This window comes from Lissotriton helveticus, chromosome 2_1, assembly GCF_964261635.1.
Source record: "Lissotriton helveticus chromosome 2_1, aLisHel1.1, whole genome shotgun sequence".
NCBI lineage: Eukaryota > Metazoa > Chordata > Amphibia > Caudata > Salamandridae > Lissotriton > Lissotriton helveticus.
In genome coordinates this window covers 2,060,140,338-2,060,159,744 of record NC_136059.1, presented here as the reverse complement: position 1 = coordinate 2,060,159,744, position 19,407 = coordinate 2,060,140,338, and the positions used below count along the sequence as shown (strand labels likewise).

General features: G+C 46.6%; 1 protein-coding gene across 1 annotated transcript in view; it reads right to left on the bottom strand.

Annotated features, from left to right (window-relative positions):
* The window catches only part of KLHL2 (kelch like family member 2), a 513,313-nt gene that overhangs the window by 111,203 nt on the left and 382,703 nt on the right, over positions 1-19,407 (bottom strand). The window contains exon 8 of the mRNA XM_078677021.1: positions 7,709-7,858. Coding sequence (XP_078533147.1) covers positions 7,709-7,858 — 150 coding nt within the window. The remainder of the gene's footprint in view (positions 1-7,708; positions 7,859-19,407) is intronic.

The window sequence follows — 19,407 nt, the reverse complement described above, 5'->3', positions numbered from 1 at the left end:
CACTCATAACCAGCACACTGGACTACGGCAACGCCCTCTACGCCCGAATAAACAGAACTCTTCTACACAAGCTCCAAACAATCCAGAGAGCAGCAGCCAGACTCGTCCTCGGGACTCCACGGCATGAACACATGGCCCAACACCTACGAGACCTCCACTGGCTCCCCGTCGAGAAGAGAGTCACCTTCAAACTCCTCACCAACATCTACAAATCCCTACACAAAATCGGACCCAAATACCTCAACGAGAGAGTCTCCTTCCACGTACACAAGAGGAACCTCCCCTCCGCCGACCTCGTCCTGGCAGAAACGCCACAAATCTGCAGAAACAGGGCAGGCGGAAGAGCCTTCTCCTACATCGCAGCCAAGACCTGGAACGAGCTCCCGGTGAGAATCAGACGCTCTCCTACCCTGCACACCTTCAGGAAGAACCTCAAGACCTGGCTCTTCACCCTAACCGGAGCTGCACCCCCCTTCACCCCCACAGCGCCTCGCACGCTTTATAACCCCCTGATTGATTGATTGATTGATTGAAGCTTACTACACCTGAAAAATGACTTTAATCTTTCATTGACAAATGTATGAAACCCAGGAAAAATTGTGGCATCACTTGACAGAGGATTTTATGTGCAAGTAATGAATTCTGAATAAGGAGAGGAAACAAGGTAAGTCTGTCACAGTGTTTTTGAAGTGAGTGATCTCTGTCCTCCAGAGTCGAACTAACTATATGCAGCTTTGTATTTAATTATAATCTGGACTCTGTTGGTAGTTCATACATTTCAAAATGCTCCTTTGCATATGGCTTGTGATCCCTCAGGCTGTTGCACTATGCTTTATTTATATCCAAGAATTTGCTTTCTTGGTGCGGTGCTCACTGGATCTAAAAGGAAGATTAACTCTGTTTCGTAACATTTTCTTAGTGAGTTTTTATTTCTACAACATTTATTGTATATATGAATGATTAACAATTTGTTTTTTCCTATGTGTACTTTCATTCTTTGCTATCATCTCTGTTTTGTAAATTAAAAGACTGATCATTGCTTACATACCGCGCTGTATGCATCACACATGGCATTCTGTTGTTCTATGTCATTAATGCGCTAACTCTATAGCACATGTGCGTTTTTGTTTTAAGTGTGAAACCAGTTGGGTATTTACAAACCTTCTGGTTATTATAGTCCTATATACAGGTTTCAATATTCAGCTTTATGTTTTTATTTATAACTGAATGAGATGAATGACAGCTCTTTTACATCCCATATGGATTTTACTATATATTTCAAGAAGCTCAAGCATTGATAACAATGTTCGTGGCATTTGTAGCTGTATTGTGCATACTTCTGCCATCTAGTGTTTGGCTATGATGTGTGCAACTTGTTTTTCTTTGAAGTCTTTCAAGCCATAATTTGTAGTGACTCCGCCTATGACTGGTAATGCGCAGGGGCATCGACTCCATTGTTAGATTGATTTTTTTCCACAATCAGGTTCGGACGTGTTACCAATCGAGCTCCGAGATGTTCTTTGTCAGACTATACTCCCCAGTTGGGACTAAAATGTTCAATGTTCAGGTTCTCCTGGTCTTAGTGCCTAGGTGTGGAATTCCTAAAGTACGAGGACCAGGACAACAAGTTGTCATGTTTATTTTGTCCTTGGGACTAGTCCAAAGAAGGTTGGTAACTCAATACTGGAGTTTGCCCTCCCAAAGTTCCAGAAGCCAGGACATCCTCAAAACGATGCACCTGTATAACTAAGAATCTAAAGGAATCAGTCTTCCAGGTCAAGGGGAAGTTACAAACAGTGGGGCCGATGAGCCACCAGCCAGGAAGATCAGAAACATATAGTGTTTTGACCAGTTTACCCTCAGGCCAGGACACAATCTAAAAGTATCAAGCATCTCCTTAATAGCTGATAGGTTCTACAAGGGTCCCCTTCAAAAACAATAGGGTGTTGTCAGCAAACCAAGAGATTATGTGCATACCTGGTGCCATTAAAATGCATAGGTCCCCCGCTCGCTGCCGCAGAGCACAAACCAGGGTTTCCGCCACTAGTCGAAACAGCAAGGGGGAGAGTAGACCCCCCTGCCGGGTACCCTATTTAATATGCACCAAACATGAGAAGATCTGCCCTATACTGACTCTGGCCATGGGGTTTCCATACAGCAGCAATAACCACTTAATGATAGCTGTTCCCAGACCCTTCCTATGGAGCACAGCAAACATGAAAGGCCAATCCACAGTATCAAAGGGCACTTCTGAAAGGGGAAATGCGTGGGGCACCCTATCTAATATCATGAGACGTCTCTGATTTCTTTGAGAGTTCTGGCCTGGGATAAATCCCTTTTGCTACTCCTTTTGCTAGGATCTGTATTCCGAATTGAGCAATGAGAGTGGTCTATAGGATTTAACGACCGAAGGGTCCCTTCCTTCTTCAAATAGCACTACTATTGTTAGCCCAAAGGGGATGATGGACTGAGTGTTGAACAATGCAAGCACTCACCCCAAGTCAACTGATCTGGGTTTAATCCATCATCATTCTTTATATCACTCCGCCACCCCAGTTCAGACATGGCCATATGCAAATCAGTCTGACCCTGTGCCTCATGGGAACAGTCCAGCCCTTACTACCAAGCCATGTCTTTCCTGGACCGAAAACAAGAATCCTGGGACTGGTTTCTGGCTAATCAGCCATCATCAACCAGGCTAGCTTGAATCCAGTGGCAACGTGAGCAAGGGATCCACGTCTGGGCACACCCTGCAAATTAGGGCGAACAAAGCAATACCAAAGGGGATGATGGACGGAGTGTTGAACTAATGCAAGCACTCACCCCGAGTCAACTGATCTGGGTTTAATCCATCATCATTCTTTAGCTCACTCCGCCATCCCAGTTCAGACATGGCCATATGCAAATCACTCTGACCCTGTGCCTCATGGGAATAGTCCAGCCCGAACTGCCAAGCCATGTCTTCCCTGGACCGGAAACAAGCATCCTGGGACCAGTTTCTGGCTAATTAGCCGTCATCAGCCAGGCTTGCTTGAATCCAGTGGCAAAGTGAGCAAGGGACCCACGTTTGGGCATACCCTGCCAACTTTGGTTGTGCTTCGCACTACTATTGTTGCCATACAAGTAGATTCCGTTAAGGCATACGTGTCTAAGGAATATTCCTACAAACTCAGTAGCCTAGGGGCCGGCTGCTCCTTCTAAATACTATAAAATTCAGGAGGCTAACCTTCCACACTTTGTGTCCTCCCCCTAACTGTTCAATTGTTGTTATGTTCTCTTCCAGTGATAGAGGGGCGTACAGGCTTACCCTATATCTCCCAACAGCATTGACAGCAGGATGCCCCCAAGGTACGGCTCTAGGCCTACTGGTTCACTGTCCTTTCGGATGGAGTATAACTTTCTTTAATAGGTCTCAAAAGCATTATTTAATGTTTATTACCAAGTGCATGTACAGTAGGGTTTCATAGGGGGATCTGATTGCACATATTGGCTTGCTTTCTTCTTCAGTGTGGAGTAACGAGCCAGCAAGTGAGCCGCCCTATTTCCCTCCTCTTGCTGACTAGCCATGTAATCCCTTTACCTCAATGTTCTGAGCCCATCCAAAAGTACCACCCCCATCTTGCTGCGTGCTATATAGGCTATCGTCCAGTATCCCCGATCTCTTCAATTCCCGAATGCTGCTCTCGAAATCTGACATTTACCTAGTCAGCACCAACTTCACCATCTTTACTCCATAAGTGTATTTGAGACATTACCATTTGCAGCCAAGGAGGTTATGGTCAGATCATGTTTTGCTCTAGTATTCTACATCTGTGGGGTCACCTCCGTCCTAAGTTTAATAAAGAACACATCCAGCTGGTCTCATGCACGCCAGAATAGTACAAGTACTCTTGTGGTTCCCCACATTTCTCTGCAACATAACAGTGTGGATATAGTTCCCTGATTAATTTGCAAATCACTAGTTCAGTTTAAAAAAGTTTTCGTTTTGCTTGGAAACAAAAACAATCCTTTCTGAAGTATGTACATTAACTTTTTTCTATATTGCTCTTTTAGTGATGTCAAAGACTATGGGCTTGATTATGAGTTTGGCGGTCTGTGGATCACCAAACTCTTGGTGGCGCAATGGCGGTCGGACTGCTGTATTATAACATTGGTGAGCGGACCGCCATGGGACTGCCGAGGATCTGCGTATGGCGTTTTAGATTCCGAATGGATTTCCTTGCTTCATGCCCTTATATCGGTACAATCCATGTTGCCCTTATATAGGCATAGAAATCAAGCCCTTATTTAGGCATAGCCTATGCAACCCAAATACAGGCATGGCTACTTCCATCCATTCACCAAACATCACAACGATTTCTTGGAAAACCAGCTTAAGCCGTTAGGGACTTCCCCTTGCTTGAATATTGATTTCTCCAATAACTCAGTTTTACAATGAACAACTTAGGGGTTCATTCATGACGTCCATATGCCCGACTTTACGTGAAACATGGCATTCGTAAACACCATCAAGGTATAAATATACCTTCACTTGCTATGGCAAAGCAGGGTGGTTCAGAGAAGTTCGACGACCTACTTGCCCGAAGCAGCTCGCTACAGCAAGTGCCGAAGGAAGCAGACTCTCCAGCTGACGCACTGATCAGGAAGCAGCCCTCCTCTGCTGAGAAATCCAGCTCCAGTGTTTCTGACTCCCCTTGCGGAGTGTTGGGAAATCGAGTCCCGTGACAGAGATACCAGACCTCCTTCATTCTAAAGGTATGGTGCTGATTAGAACTTAGAGAAACCTTTGGTAGATTCTTGGAAAAAAATAAACCTATGCTAAAGACCATACTTACTTCTTCCCTTGTAGTAGACTTAGGTTAGGTACATTGGGGTAGACGTATTTTAGAAGCACCAGTTGAGTATTTTAGTCTTTGTTATTTATGTATGTATTTTTATGGCTTGGAAACCATTCAATGCTATTACAGTATTATTTCATAATACTATTCTCGCTGTACGCATTATACTTTTTATTCTGTCTAGCGATTGTAGCAGTTCACCTCTCTTGCATGGGAAAGAAGACTGTTCAATAAACCTTTTATTAAAAACACACGTCTCTCTATTTCTCTGCAACTCTGTAGAAACGAAGCATGCATGATTGACTGAGTAAAATAGTTATCTATTGTTTCTATGACTCTGAAGATATTTTCCAGTCCTAGGGAAACAAATTTGTCATGTTTATGCGGTTGTCAGGAACAAATCCCTTCTTGTGAATTCGAGAAAGTTTCTAGTGACCTCTGAGCTAGCTGGCACTCGCAAAAAAAAAGTTTAATATATTCGATAGAGACCTACTGACCTAAGTCCTACGTCATATCTTTAGGATATGTTATTTCAATGCGCAGAGCCTATTGGGAATATAGGAAGTACACTACAGTGGTGGCGCAGTGGTCTGGGGCAGCAACACTGAGGCAGTGCCGCTGCAGCACCACCAAGCATATTATGACTTTTCAGACCTCCACACTTTTCATGGCAGTGAGCCTGCCATGAAAAGTGTGGCAGACAGGAAAGTAAGGGGGCCCTACAGTTCCCCCTGATGCCCCTGTGCATGGGGGTGCATGCAGCTGGGCACATGTTGTGCAACCCTGTGTGCATGCACCGCTGTTCCTGTACGGCATGGACTCTACAGTCCTTGCCGCGCAGGAACGGGCTTTGGCACTCTTTTGGCACTGCAGGTCTAAGGCTCACATATGGGTCTTAGAACTGCACTGCTGATGGAACGCCAAAGCACCGTCTATCAGACAAGGAAACTCGTAATTGGGTGGGTGGTGGTCAACCTTGGGGTGTGTGGCATGGCAGCCCGCTCCCACACCGCCAAAGTCATAATTAGGCCCTTTGTTTTTTGGGTGTGTCTGCTCATTCGCTGTGAGGGTTTCCCCCAAATCAGTCAATGACAGCCCTTGGAGGAGAGGAGGTGACTGTAGTTACTCATTTTACCAGCCTGTAGGAGGATCTCTGGCCCTCTTTTAAAAGGAGGCCCACTTGCTGCCTAGAATTGCCTGCACCAGGGAACAGCACAATTGCTTTGATATGGCGCACTGTGCCCAGCGCCCACACTTAATGCTGCGCCGCGCGACAGGACACTCCATCTGTAATGTGGCTCCAGGTGGATAGATGTTCATTTCACTTGCAACACAACCGGACATGCCTACTTAAGACATCATTATACTATGGCTCATCGTAAAATTGTCCTGACAGCAACATGGCATATGAGTGTCTCAGATGACGTTTTATGCTTTTAGGGCCTTGCTCAATAGCTAAATATTTCACATTTAGAAAAGAACATAAGCAATCCATTTTCGTACACTCAGGAAGTTAGTGACTCATATGATAGGAGAACATGGATGTCAATTAAATGACGGGCATGGATCTTTAAAGAATCAATAATTATGACTGAAGCAATCATCTGCTGTGCTTCTGTATCTGCCAGCATTGCTGTGTCTCACGCATAAATATCACTCTAGCACTGGAGTCAGTTCTGCTGGAAGATGAGTCACTCCGACCAGTGCCAGAGGTCCGAGGGGATCATCAGCAGTGCTGGTCATTGAGATGCTCGAGTCCTCCTGGGTCTGTCTCTCTCACGCCCACTCATGTCACAGACGCGTCCCTGTGAATGAATCACTCGCTGCTCACAACTCCTGAGGTGGACTCTGCGAAGATCAAACTATTCCCTGGCACTTCTCAATGTTAAACAATGAATACAGGGAAACCTCACTCAAATCTTCTCTTCTTCGATCAGAATTAGACACAGATGCGAATCTCATAAAACTCAAATTTGCCAGGCTTGCTTGGTGACAGCAAGCTTCATAATGTACACATAGACAGTGCTTGAAATGGAAAAAACAGAAGTGCAAATACTCTGTACCAGAGTACCCGCTTGTTTCTGAGGAGTGCCAGTGCTCTAAAATGTAAAGTATTACATTTTCTTGAGAAATGCTGATACTGCCGGTACTCAGTACCGGACAGTACCACCTCATTTAAAGCACTGTACATCGATAAATATTATTTTCAGAAAGTTGGTTGCACCACTGGTGAAAAAAGAGCATGTTTTCTAGTGGGAAACTTGCTTCGTCTAAGGTTTAGACAAAACTCATAGTTAAGATAGAATGGAAAAATGCAAGGTCTGAGGCATAGCCTTCTGTCTAAATATGTTATCAATAGGTGTAATGTGAAAGTCTGAATTGAAATGTGGAATTCTGAAATTAAAACAAAACATTCTAACTCAAAGAATGATTTTTTTCTCTCTGCTAATAAGGTGAGTATATGGATTATTTTTTAGCCTTTTACAACATTGTGTAAAAAGGCAAAGGCTTTATGGGCCTGGTGGGGCAACGTTTAGGCACCAGATAAGGAGTTTTATATGTGAATAAAGGCAGTTTTCTTCCGTAGTGTATTATGATTTTTTTTTTTATCACCGTATTTCCAAAAATATATGCCTGCCGCTAGTAACTGTATGTTCCTAGGTATAGCCAACAGTCCTAAACCTGACTGCAGGCTCAGGTTACGATTTCAATGAGGGTTTGCGAATGCCCCCATTTATTGTGCAGCTGTTTCCAGAGTTCACTCATGCGGCCGAGAGAGGTGTTAGCGTTCAGATCGCTTCTGATGTTCAGTGGAGATGCATAGGAACGTGATACCCGGAGGACCACAAACACGGAGGTGCATGACGTACCTTGGGGTGGCTGACAGGAGTCCTCAGCCTCGTCCGCGCGCTCTTCATTAATGTGCGCTGGTCATTTGGAAGCAAGTGGTATTTCATGGCCTCGATGAGGTAATCTTTGCAGGCACTGCTGTTTTTGACAAGGGTTTCTTCCTCCACCCGCTGCATGAAGAGAGCATTATTAGAAGTTTTAACATTCTTCAGCAAGCGGAACCAGTTTCAGACCTTTCTTAAGGAGCTGGGCTGCGGAGGCATAGCATCAACCATACCTGCAGGGTGACACACATCATGGTCTCCGAGCAATGCTTGTTTACTCAACACACACACAATGGGAACCATCTGCGCTCATCCATCTCGAACTCACCGGACTCGGACTAACTCTGCTATGCCTCTCTCCAGACACGATATTGCCAACACGCAAGACAAGAAAATGCATCACGTCGCCTCCATCAACGCAACAAATTACCACAGAAGTCGAGAAGGGGGAGCACTTATAACATTGAAGAAAACAGAAGCATCCATCCGCCGACACAGGGAACAGCAAACGACAATCGACAGAACCAACCAAGCAAATGCCATTGGAAGGGCGAGATTTTGATCGATACCTTATCACTATTGATCTAAACCTCGATCTGGTCGACTGAACCTTTGTTGCCTGTCATTGAGGGAAGAAAGTGCATCTCTTACCAAGTTAGTTCACCCAATAAAGGACCTCGCTCCAAAAGATCACAAACAACTTCTAGCTTTCAAAAGTTTATTGTAAGGTTAGGATAAGCTGCAAATACAGGCATCTCAGAATGAGATTCACGAGATACACAGGTCCAACTACATACATGTGCTCTCTGAAAGCCCTCAGACGAGCAACGGAAATTACCAGCACAAGTTCTAAGAATAATAAAGCTATCAGCATTGACGCATATTGAGATCTCTCCTTCATTTAAGTTGGAGGAAACACACAGGTTAGGCTGTCCCTACCCTGCTCTAGATGGTATCCCTACTTAACCAAGTCTCAACCTAACAAAAGGTGTCAGCAGTGAATGACCCCCAAGGGAAGTCACTCACTCTTAGTCTCTTGGTGAAAACCTATAGTTCTCCAGTCATGACCCCTCTCTGCCTACCCATCCGCTCTCTAAAGGGTCCTCAGGCATCTGCTCTAACTCCACCCAGGGGTGCTGTCCCTAATACAAAACAGTCAACAACATTTGAGACGCCCCTCGTGAGACGCCCCTCACGTGGTGTAGCTTCTGGCTTTTTCCATGCTGCTTTGTATTGGGCCTCATACGTTGGAGTTGACCTTGCTTCTCAGACTCTTCTCCGGCCCGCTGATACCCCTTAAAACATTCCGGAACCCTCCTCCATGTCTGGGCCGTCTACTAAACAGACCTCTATTCATATTATTTATAATCGGATCCTCCCTTCTCTCTTGCAGACAGACATCTGCAGCCAAGAACCCAACTCTCATAGACTTCCAAAAAGGTTCGCAACATTTCTCGGCCCAGACCAATACGTGTAAATCAATGTTAAAACATTTCAGGCCTACTACATTTCTCATAATGATTATAGCATTCAACTTCTTCATTTAATTAAAGCATGTTAATACTCTTATTCTATTATTCAGTAAACACATCTATAAATCATGGCCCATTAATGCAATGACCAAAACATTAGTTCAATCTATGTCGTGGAAAGAAACACCTTCCCCTTCCCTTCTAGCTCTGGCCCTGAGGCCTACCACATTCTGCGTTTAACCACATGCCATCTTACATTTTAGTAGCTACACGACATGGATTCAGGAATAATCACATCTAATAAAATCATATAGTGTCACACATTTCTGTATTAGTTCCATTTCTACTTAAATCTCTACATTATCTATACATTCAGAATATAATTGCAGATACTACTAGCACTCATGGCATTTCTCCTCATGATTTGTGCTTAATACGGGTAAGTGTGATGCACTCATACATTTAGGTCAGTTTGCGCTCTCTCAGTTCCCCCCTTTGATGACCTCTCGGGGTCATCACTAACATTTAAACTGCAGTTATTGCTAGCATAACTTGTCTCTGCGCTTCCAGAGCCCTCAGACTCCTGTACTGATTATCTTGTATGGCAGCCAATCTCTGCAGCTGCTCTCTTTGGGCCCTTTCTGACCTTCTTGCTCTGTACCATTTGAATACCCTCACCAATCCCCACAATATGATCCCACAGATCAATATTATGATGATAGGTTTTAGTATATACCACACAAAGCTTTTGCCTAAGGTGGAGATCCACCCTCCAACTTCACTCATTCCGTGGCCCACCTTTTCCCAAACATTTTCTCTACTCAAGTCTTCGATCTCCTTGTGAATATCAGTTATGTTCCTAATAACTTTCTCAAGGGGCTTTGAATTGTCTGGAATGTAGGTACAACATTCCTGGACCTTCAAAGCCTTACAGACTCCGCCCTCTTTTGCTAGTAGGACGTCTAACGCAAGACGGTTCTGAAGAACCATAGCCCTTATCGATTGCATCTCTCCTTCTACCAGCATTAAGGACTGAGCAGTGCTGGCAGACAACCTGTCGACGACTGTTGCCAGTCGTCTAATTTTAACATCATTAAGGATTAGTCCCAAAAGAGGGAACATAGCTCCAAAGACATCTCCAACCATTTCTGCATCTCCTATATCTCTCCTTCCCCTCGATGATGTCTTGCCCTCGATGATCTCTAAGTCTTGTGCATGATATATTTTGGGGAAGACAATTGCTAGGTAACATGATCCATACCAGTTGTCAGGTAGTCTCACGTAGGCATTTCTTCCACATACAAAATACACATTTGGAATCACTTGCATTCCCTTCAGGAAATCTTTAGTATAGTACTCTATATTGAAAGCATGTTCACAGCTGACTTCTCCCACGTATACATTTTCGTAATACGTTTTGGCTCGGTGAAGACATAGCTTTCCTTTCTGCGTCTTATCTAAAGCTATTGGACCACTACTACCCTTTCTCTTGTGTGCCTTCTCTTCCTCGGTCCAATCTGTTTTCCATTGTCCTGATTTTTTCAAAATCTTTTGTCTCCTGTAACGATCATCCACCTGCCCTATGAACTTCTTCTCGACTTCTGACACTTTGCATGTCAGGTTATTTCTACGGGCATGTGAAGTATCTAAGGTAATCCAAGGAATGAAGAACTTGGCCAGTCTGTCTTCACTCTTCCAGTAGTCCCATTTGTTCATCTGCTTATAATTTGGGACTTCTGGCAACACTGAATCATAGTTGGAGAAATAGTATTCAAAACTATCTCTCCCATAAAATATACTAAGCAATAAGCTACATGTAATGCCATATGTCAGCGGGAGGTGATGATATCTAATGCCTTCATCTACAGACGCCGGCAACTGCATGCAGACGTAACAGTCCTTAACCTCCATGGCATCCACGTATTCATATAAGAGTTTAGCATAAGCATTTGACCTAAAGTCTCCTTGGGACTCATCTACGTGTAACCTGCGGGCTTCTGCAGCTAATAACGCTTTCTCTTGAGTGTTTTCCCTTTTCTCACCAGCAACAGTGGGTGTAAGCGTTTCTACAGATTTCACATCAGTTACCTTCGCCTCTTCCTCATGTCCCTTTACATAAGAAATTGTTACCACTAAAGCTATTAATATTATCACTCCTACTATTAGTGTACCTATTATACATTTAGCTCTGCGGTTCTGGGTGCCGGCTTCCATTTCGTCAGACAATATAGCTCTCTCTTATCTTGGCACAAAGTTCCTTTCTTCTCGTTCCTTTACAGTCTCTTTTTACTCCTTTTGTCTTTAGAATCCACACAACTGGAAGCTGACAACCTTCTTCGCAAAAGTCCTTTAACAGTTCAATAAAGACAACCCTAGCCCTTCTCCATCAACTCAAGGGAAGTTCCCTAATATTCTCTGCTTCCTGGGCGCTAGGTAATCTTCTTTTTCTGCTCGCTTTATTTACAAAGTCCTTTAAGCATCTACTATCAGGTTTGTGCCTGCAGCTTCGATAGCAAAGTTCAGTATTTCCAAACGAAGATTGTGCTCTTCATGGGCTGTTATCGTTGTACCAAAGTCGGGGAATTGCAATTCTGAGAGAAACATGTGTTTTAACTTGCTGAGGCGGGGAGGTCTGGGGAGCATGAATGTTAGTGACCCTTCTTGTTCGACTCCGGGTACCAACAGTCGTATTTCCACGGTGACGATGGGCTCAGAACTGGACACCACCACCGCTCGAATCCTCCCTGTCTCCTGTTTCAAAGACATTTGTCGCCAGATATGTCCACTCAGGGGTGGAGTATCTTCTGCTTGGCACACGCACTCTTCTTGACCTTCTTCGGTCCGGTGCTTCAGCGCCCTGAGCACCTTCTTCCGGGTCTGAGTCTTCTGATATTGGAGGAAGGGTTATCTCTGGAGTTGACCTCAGGCTAGAGCTCCTTCTTTGCGGCCAATTAGCTTCTCCACGTGCCCTTCTACTCCTTCTCCTTCTTGTCTGTTCTCGCTCTCTGTCAGACCTGTCAGTGTCTGACTCGTACTCCCAGCTACTTTCTCCTTCTGTAGCGTCGTCTGTTTCGCTGTTGTACTGACCGTCCTCAGCTTGGTCAGACTCGTTCCCTGCTTCCGCTGGCACCTCTTCAGCTTGGCTAGCCCCCTCTATGGCTTCTCGGTCCTCTGCTGGACGTCTATCCGAGAGAGGAGCTGTTTCTTCCCGAGGTGCTGGAACCCTTCGCGTATGTGACGCGTGGATCCAATTGGGCAGGCCTCCCACCTTTACAGCCGTATTCGCGATCAGGATGATCTGGAAGGGCCCACGCCAACGAACATCCAAGCAGCTTCTTCTCACATGTTTTTTCACCAGGACCCAGTCCCCAGGGTACAGGTCATGGCACGGGCCCTGGCACGATGGAACCTCGGCAGCCTGCACCTGAAGGGACACAGAATGAATGGCGTCAGACAGCCCCTTACAATAGTCCAGGATCATATCATCTGTGATATTTAACAGTGCAGTAGTTGGGACAGATGGCAGCCTCATTGCTCTCCCCATTAACACCTCATGTGGTGACAACCCCGTCTTCTGTCTGGGGTACTACGAAGGCTCATGAGGACCAATGGCAGGGCGTCAGGCCAACTCAGGGTCGTTGAGGAACACACTTTTGCAATTCTGGCTTTGATCGTGCCATTGATCTGCTCCACAATTCCTGAGGCTTCTGGTCGGTAACTGCAATGCAATTTCTGATCTATGTTCAGAGCCGCACAAATCATCTTCACAAGCTCGCTGTTGAAATGCGTTCCCCTATCTGATTCCAAAGAGGCCGGCACCCGAAGCGCGGAATGAGTTCCCTAAGCAGTAACTTGGCCACTGTGAGGGTGTCGCACCTACGTGTAGGGTATGCCTCAACCCATCTGGAGAATACACAAACAACCACCAGGACATAGCGGAGGCGGTTGCACCTCGGCATTTCAATGAAATCTATCTGCATTCGATTGAATGGACCTCCAGACCTTCCTATGTGGCTCAGTGCAACTGGTGTTCTTTTCCCTACGTTCAACTGCTGACAGGTCACACAACGCTGGCACACTGCTTCTGCTGCTATTCTAAACTTAGGATTGTACCAGGTCTGTCTAAACACTCTCAGCATAGCGTCTCTCCCTAGGTGTACGGGACCATGTATGTGTCTGGCCATTGGGCTCACCATCTCATTGGGCAACACTGCTCTGCCGTCTGCTGAGACCCAAAAATGGGACTCACCCACTACACATCCTGCCTTTTCCCATGTTTCTTTTTCAAAATCAGGAGCATTTTCTTGCATGTTTGCCAGTTCGTCCCAAGTATCAACAGTTTCCAATATCATGGCTAATTCAGTCCTTACATTTATTCCACCCACTTCCACCTCTGTGAAAGAGTACCCTTGTTCTGCGCAATACCGCGCGACTTCGTCGGCATATCTATTGCCTTTCGAGACGAAGTCCTCATTTCTGGTATGTGCGGTGCACTTTACAACTGCGATACCTGCTGGACATTGCAACGCCTCTAACAACAGGCGCACAAACTCTCCATTGCGAATGGGAGAGCCTGAAGAGGTCATGAACCCTCTTTGAGACCATAACTGCCCGTAATCATGAACCACCCCATAACCATATTGGCTGTCGGTGTATATGGTGACTCGAATTTGATTGCTTGCCAAGCAAGCACGTGTCAAGGCAATAATCTCGGCTACCTGAGCGGAGTGTACTCCTTCCAGGCACCCAGCTTCCACAACTCCAGTAATTGTACAAACAGCGTAAGCTGCTCTCAACTGCCCAACTTCGTCTCTTACACATGAGCCATCGACAAAGAAAATTTCGTCTGGGTCGGTCAGTGGCTCATCTACGATGTCGGGTCTGGGTTTGGTGCATAGTTCAGTCACATCGAGGCAGTCATGGTCTGTACATTCATCATCATCCTCGATATCATTTGGGAGTGGCATCAAGGTGGCAGGGTTCAAAACAGAGCATCTCCTGAGGGTCACATTCTCTGCAGCAAGAATAACTTGCTCATAGCGCGTGAGCCTGCTGTTGGTCAGATGCTGTGTTTTGGTCCTGGTCATCAACAGTTCAACAGAATGGGGCACACACACCTCTAACGGGTGCCCCATGACGATATTTTCACATCTCTCAATGCTGACACCCGTTGCAGCAACGGATTTGAGACATCCGGGCAACGCTGCGGCTACTGGGTCTAAGGTAGCCGAGAAATAAGCAACTGGTCTACGGGCATTCCCATGGATTTGGACTAACACAGACAACGCGCAACCTTCTCTCTCACAACAGTAAAGCAAAAATGGTTTATTGTAATCAGGCATTCCCAATGCCGGAGCACGACACAGGTCCTCTCGCAGCTGTAGGAATGCCATCAAACAGTCTTTGTCCCATGGTACCGGATCGCTCACCTCCTTATGCGTCAGTTTTTGCAAGGGCTTTGCTTTCAGTGAAAAGTTCGCGATCCACTGTCGGCAATAACCCACCATCCCTAGGAACATCCTGACCTCTCTCTGTGTCTTAGGCGCATTCATTTTCATGATCGCCTCTATCCTGTCTGGTGACACCTTTCGTTTGCCTTTCTCTATTCTGTGTCCCAAGTACTGCACTTCTGTCAGGCAGTACTGCAACTTTCCCGGGGACACCTTGTGCCCATTGGCAGCTAGGTGATTTAACAAAGCAATGGAGTCCTCCCTGCAAGCTTCTTCTGTTTCTGACGCCACGAGGAGGTCGTCTATGTACTGGACCAGAACTGACTTCTGGGGCAGCACTAGACTTTCAAGATTTTTCTTCAAAAGCTGGTTAAAGATCGATGGGCTCTCTGTATACCCCTGAGGAATACGACACCATGTTAGGACGCGACCTTCCAGCTTAAATGCGAAAAGAAAATGGCTTTCTTCGTCCAGAGGGATCGAAAAGAAAGCCTGACAAAGATCAATCACAGTGAACCACTCAGCTTGGAATGGAATCTGAAACAGTATCACTGATGGATTCGGTACCACTGGACAACACGAAACGACTATGTTATTAATCTTTCGAAGGTCCTGTACTATCCGGAATTTCCCATTTGGTTTCTGCAGACCCATAATCGGGGAGTTGCATGGACTACCCACGATTTCTTTCAGTATTCCCTGTTTAATCATGGACTCGATCACGGGTTTTATGCCTGCAATCGTTTCTGGAGTTAATTTATATTGGGGTGTTCTTGGGAACTCAGCATGCGGTTTCACTACAATTTTCACTGGGTCCACCCCTTTGACCAATCCAATCTCTTCCCCAGTGAAGTCCCATACTTCTGGTGCCACTGTCTCTCTCAAGTCCCAGGGGAGCTCATCTACTGTCAACGTAGGGTACAGCTCCACGCATATTCTTGAGTTTGCAACTTTGAAGTCTGCGTCATCATCATTGGTCAATACCTCCACTCCCTGAGGTGTACAGTATATTGTACAATTCAATTTACACAACAGGTCTCTGCCTAGCAGACACACAGGACTTGAATCGCAAACCACAAACTGGTGCTCATCGCTGTACTTCCCTATTTTCACCTGTACCGGTTCTGTCAATTGGCTGGTTATTCTCCTGTTTGCGACCCCCACCACTTGTATGGTCTCTCCAGACATGGGCAGGTCTGGAACTGCAGCTGATCTGATCGTGGACCTAGTGGCTCCTGTGTCCACCAGAAATGTCGTGGGGCACCCTGCTACTTCTGCTTCGACATAGGGTCCCCTCTGGTCCACCTCCAAGGCTGCCCCGAGGGTGCAGTCTTCTCTTTCCACTCTCTGTCCGGTTAATGGGTCCACATAATAGCACTCTTCTCCTTCTACAAACAGGGGCATCTGTCTATAGGTCTTACCCATATTCCCTACTCGGGGAGGTTGCGGGAACTGGGCTCGGGGAGGAGCCCCCCCCCCTTTGAGCACCTTTCCCTGGTATGGCGTCACCCCTCTCGTAGGCGCTCTCTGGACCTCTTCCTCCTCTTCCTCTTGTTCTCCTATCTCTACATTGTAGGGACACTCGCGTTTCCAATGCCCCACCTCGTTACACTGGTGGCACCTAGTCGTTTTCTTCAAGGCAGCTATGTCTATTCTGGGTCTAAAGGTGGAACTCTCCTCATTGCCCTTGTTCTGACTATACTGCTTCTTTCCTCCTGTACCTGTTCCTTGCTGCTGTTGCTGCTGTCCCCCCTTCCCTGCTGCCTGCATCTGTACCACCATCAATTTTTCTTTTAGTTTCTTAGCCTTGGAGTCTATCTCATCACAGCAGTACCTGGCATATCTCAGTATTTCGTCTAGGGGTCTATTTTGCCAACAAATCAAGTGTTGCTGAATCATTAAACTAATATCCGGTCTCAGTCCCAGGACGAACTTGGACACAAATTGCCCTATGTCTTTTGGATCCATTACATCCAAGCCGCTATACTGTTTAAACGCCTTCAGCAATCTCTCATAATATTCGTGGACTGTCTCTTTGGGTTCCTGTCTGGTTCGGTCTATTTTGACCCAATCTATGTCTTGCATTGGCACTTTCTCTTTCAGCCAAGTCATCACTCTCTCGAATTTTGCCATCACAATCTCGGACGGCCCATTAGTCTTAGCATCTCTCTCCGGCTCCGTTGTGGGCCACTCAGCGCTAACCTTGCATGCTGTCCACAGATCTCCTGGTACTACAATGTCAAACAGCGTGTTCAGATCTATCCATAGGACCTTTGAGATTTTTACAAATCTCTCAACTTGCTTGTACCACTCCACTGGGCTTTCCCGCAATTTGGGGAAGGAGGTGGTAAAAGCAGCTAAATCTCCCCTACTCCAAGGGACATGTACATAATTCCCATTTGCGACTTCACGCAAAGGGTATGCTTCTATTCCCTGCAGCCTTCCTGGTGTCGTACCAAGCGTGCTTCTCCTGACGGTCCCTTTCTTGGACCACCTCTCTTCCCACTTATCTAGTGCCCTCCATGTCCTTATTCCAGTGATCAGTTCCCTTATGTGCGTTTTCAGCCCGATCGTTCTCCTCTCATCTAGGTCTCGATCTGTATAATGTAGCCTGTGGTTACCCTGTAATGCTTTGGTTCTTGACAGGTCCACCATATATTTGCCTGCTAGTTCGACTAACTTCTCATGGATTGCTCTCGCTTTTCGAGTGATGTCCTTTGCCATATACAGTATTTCATCCTGCTCATACATTTCCATTCTTTCTAAAGGCAGGGTACCATCTACCATGTCATCCAGGTCTGACCTTAAGCTGGCGACATCGAGTCTCTTGGCTTTTATCTCAGCTCGCAATATGTCTTTCGAAGGGGGCTCACTGGTCTCCCTACCATCCCAACTCCGAGCTCTACGTTTGGGCTCGGGAGAGTTAATGAGTGCTCTCCCTTGCTCCCATCTCTCCAGGTCCCATGCTCGGCCATCCGATCTCGGAAGGTGATGGAACACGGGCCTGTTACCCCCACTCTTGCTCTGCCCACTCTCTCCTGCTTCTCTCCTTTCACCGTACTCCTCTCTGTTATTTTCCCTCTGGTCGCTACTCTCCCTTTGCCTAGTATCGCTCAGTATCCGATACGATCCTTCCTGGTTCCCCATATTCCCTGTGCTGCGCTCGTTTCCGTCATCACAGGGACTATGGTGCGACCTCTCACAACTCCCATTCAGTTCTCTGGTGCCGGGCACACAGTGGGTACACTTAAAGCTGTTTCTGTACTCTTGCGTTCTCCTCTCCCTTTCACTGAGTATTGGGCGCGCCACCCCTCCACTCCCGGGGCCCCCGTTTTCCAGGTCCGTTCTATCTCCACTCCGGGCCCAATGGGTGACTCCCCTACTATCTCTCTCTCTCCAGTCCCACTCCGGGCTGCTCTCCCCAGCCCCGCAGTGAGTCCGAGCTCTGCTGTCTTGACTTTCCCTTTCAGCTTCTGCAGCTATGATGCTCTTGTGAGCCTCCACTGCCTCATCCCACTTCTTCATGTACTCATTTAGCTCTTGAAAGGATTTTCGTCCAGATCCCCTCAGATCCACTGGCCATCTAGGGCCCCCAGGATCCCCTCCTGGATCCCCTGCTGTGTGCATCGGGGTGCTCCACTCTCTGGGTATCGGCATCTGACTTGGGGAATTGATCGTATCGTTCCTCCTTGCCGTCTCTGCTCTTTCTCCGTCCTTCCGTACCCGTTCTTCCCCTCTTGCTCTCTCTGGGTCATATATCGATACTATAGGACCTATGGTAACAGGTACCTGTAGTGCAGCTGGTAATCCGTAGGATGTGGCGCACTCCGTTTCCGGCGCTCTTTGTACCACAAACCTCCCGACTACCTGTTGCACCTGACTAGGCTGGGACAGCTCTTTCTTTGCCTCTGGATCCCACTCTGAACTGGGAAGCGGTCCATGCTCCCCTGCATTGCCCCCCTTTTCTCTTTCACTATGCTCGACCTCTCCCCCTGCTCTATTATACGGGGGTGGCCTGTCTGTCAATAATCTGTTTATCAGGCTGTCCTCTGTTTCGCTCTCATCATCTTCTTCTAGGGGGCTTTTATTTCCGGGCACCTCTAACACTGGGTACAGTTTATTTACTTCCATGTTATGCACTCTCCATCTTTTAGCATCCGCATCCCACCTGGCATCCTGCACTGCCCTTACCGATCGTTTCACCCTTTCTTGTCGTCTGTTCATATTTTTTTCATGCGCTGCCCTAATCCATGCATCAAGGGCTTCAAACTGGGTCGGTCTAGGCAAGGGTCTCATTGAGGTCATGACTGATTTTAATCGATGTAACACCTCTAATCTGAACGTCCCGTACTTCGGGAACGTCAGTTCCTCATTTCCTTCCGTAATCTTACTCCACTCTGATATCCAAAGGATCGTATGCAGCCCAACATTCACTGCCATGTAACGAGCCGGCGTACCCTCCGGCGGGGCTTCTTCCCCTTCATCCGATCCCCGCTTCTCTTTTTTAAACGCCGCTCTCAGCCATTTAAAACACTTCATAATTATGCGCACAATATCCAGCCTCGCTACTCTGTTTACTTCCTGATGACAATCCACCAATCCTAACGCGGCTTTGCTAACTTGGCCTATCGCAGCGCGGTCTTTCTCCGGTCGGCCAATCCCAGCTCGACACTTTCTGACGTCTTTGCTAGCTGGCCTATCACAGCGCGGTCTTTCTCCGGTCAGCCAATCACTGCGCGACACTTCCTGACGT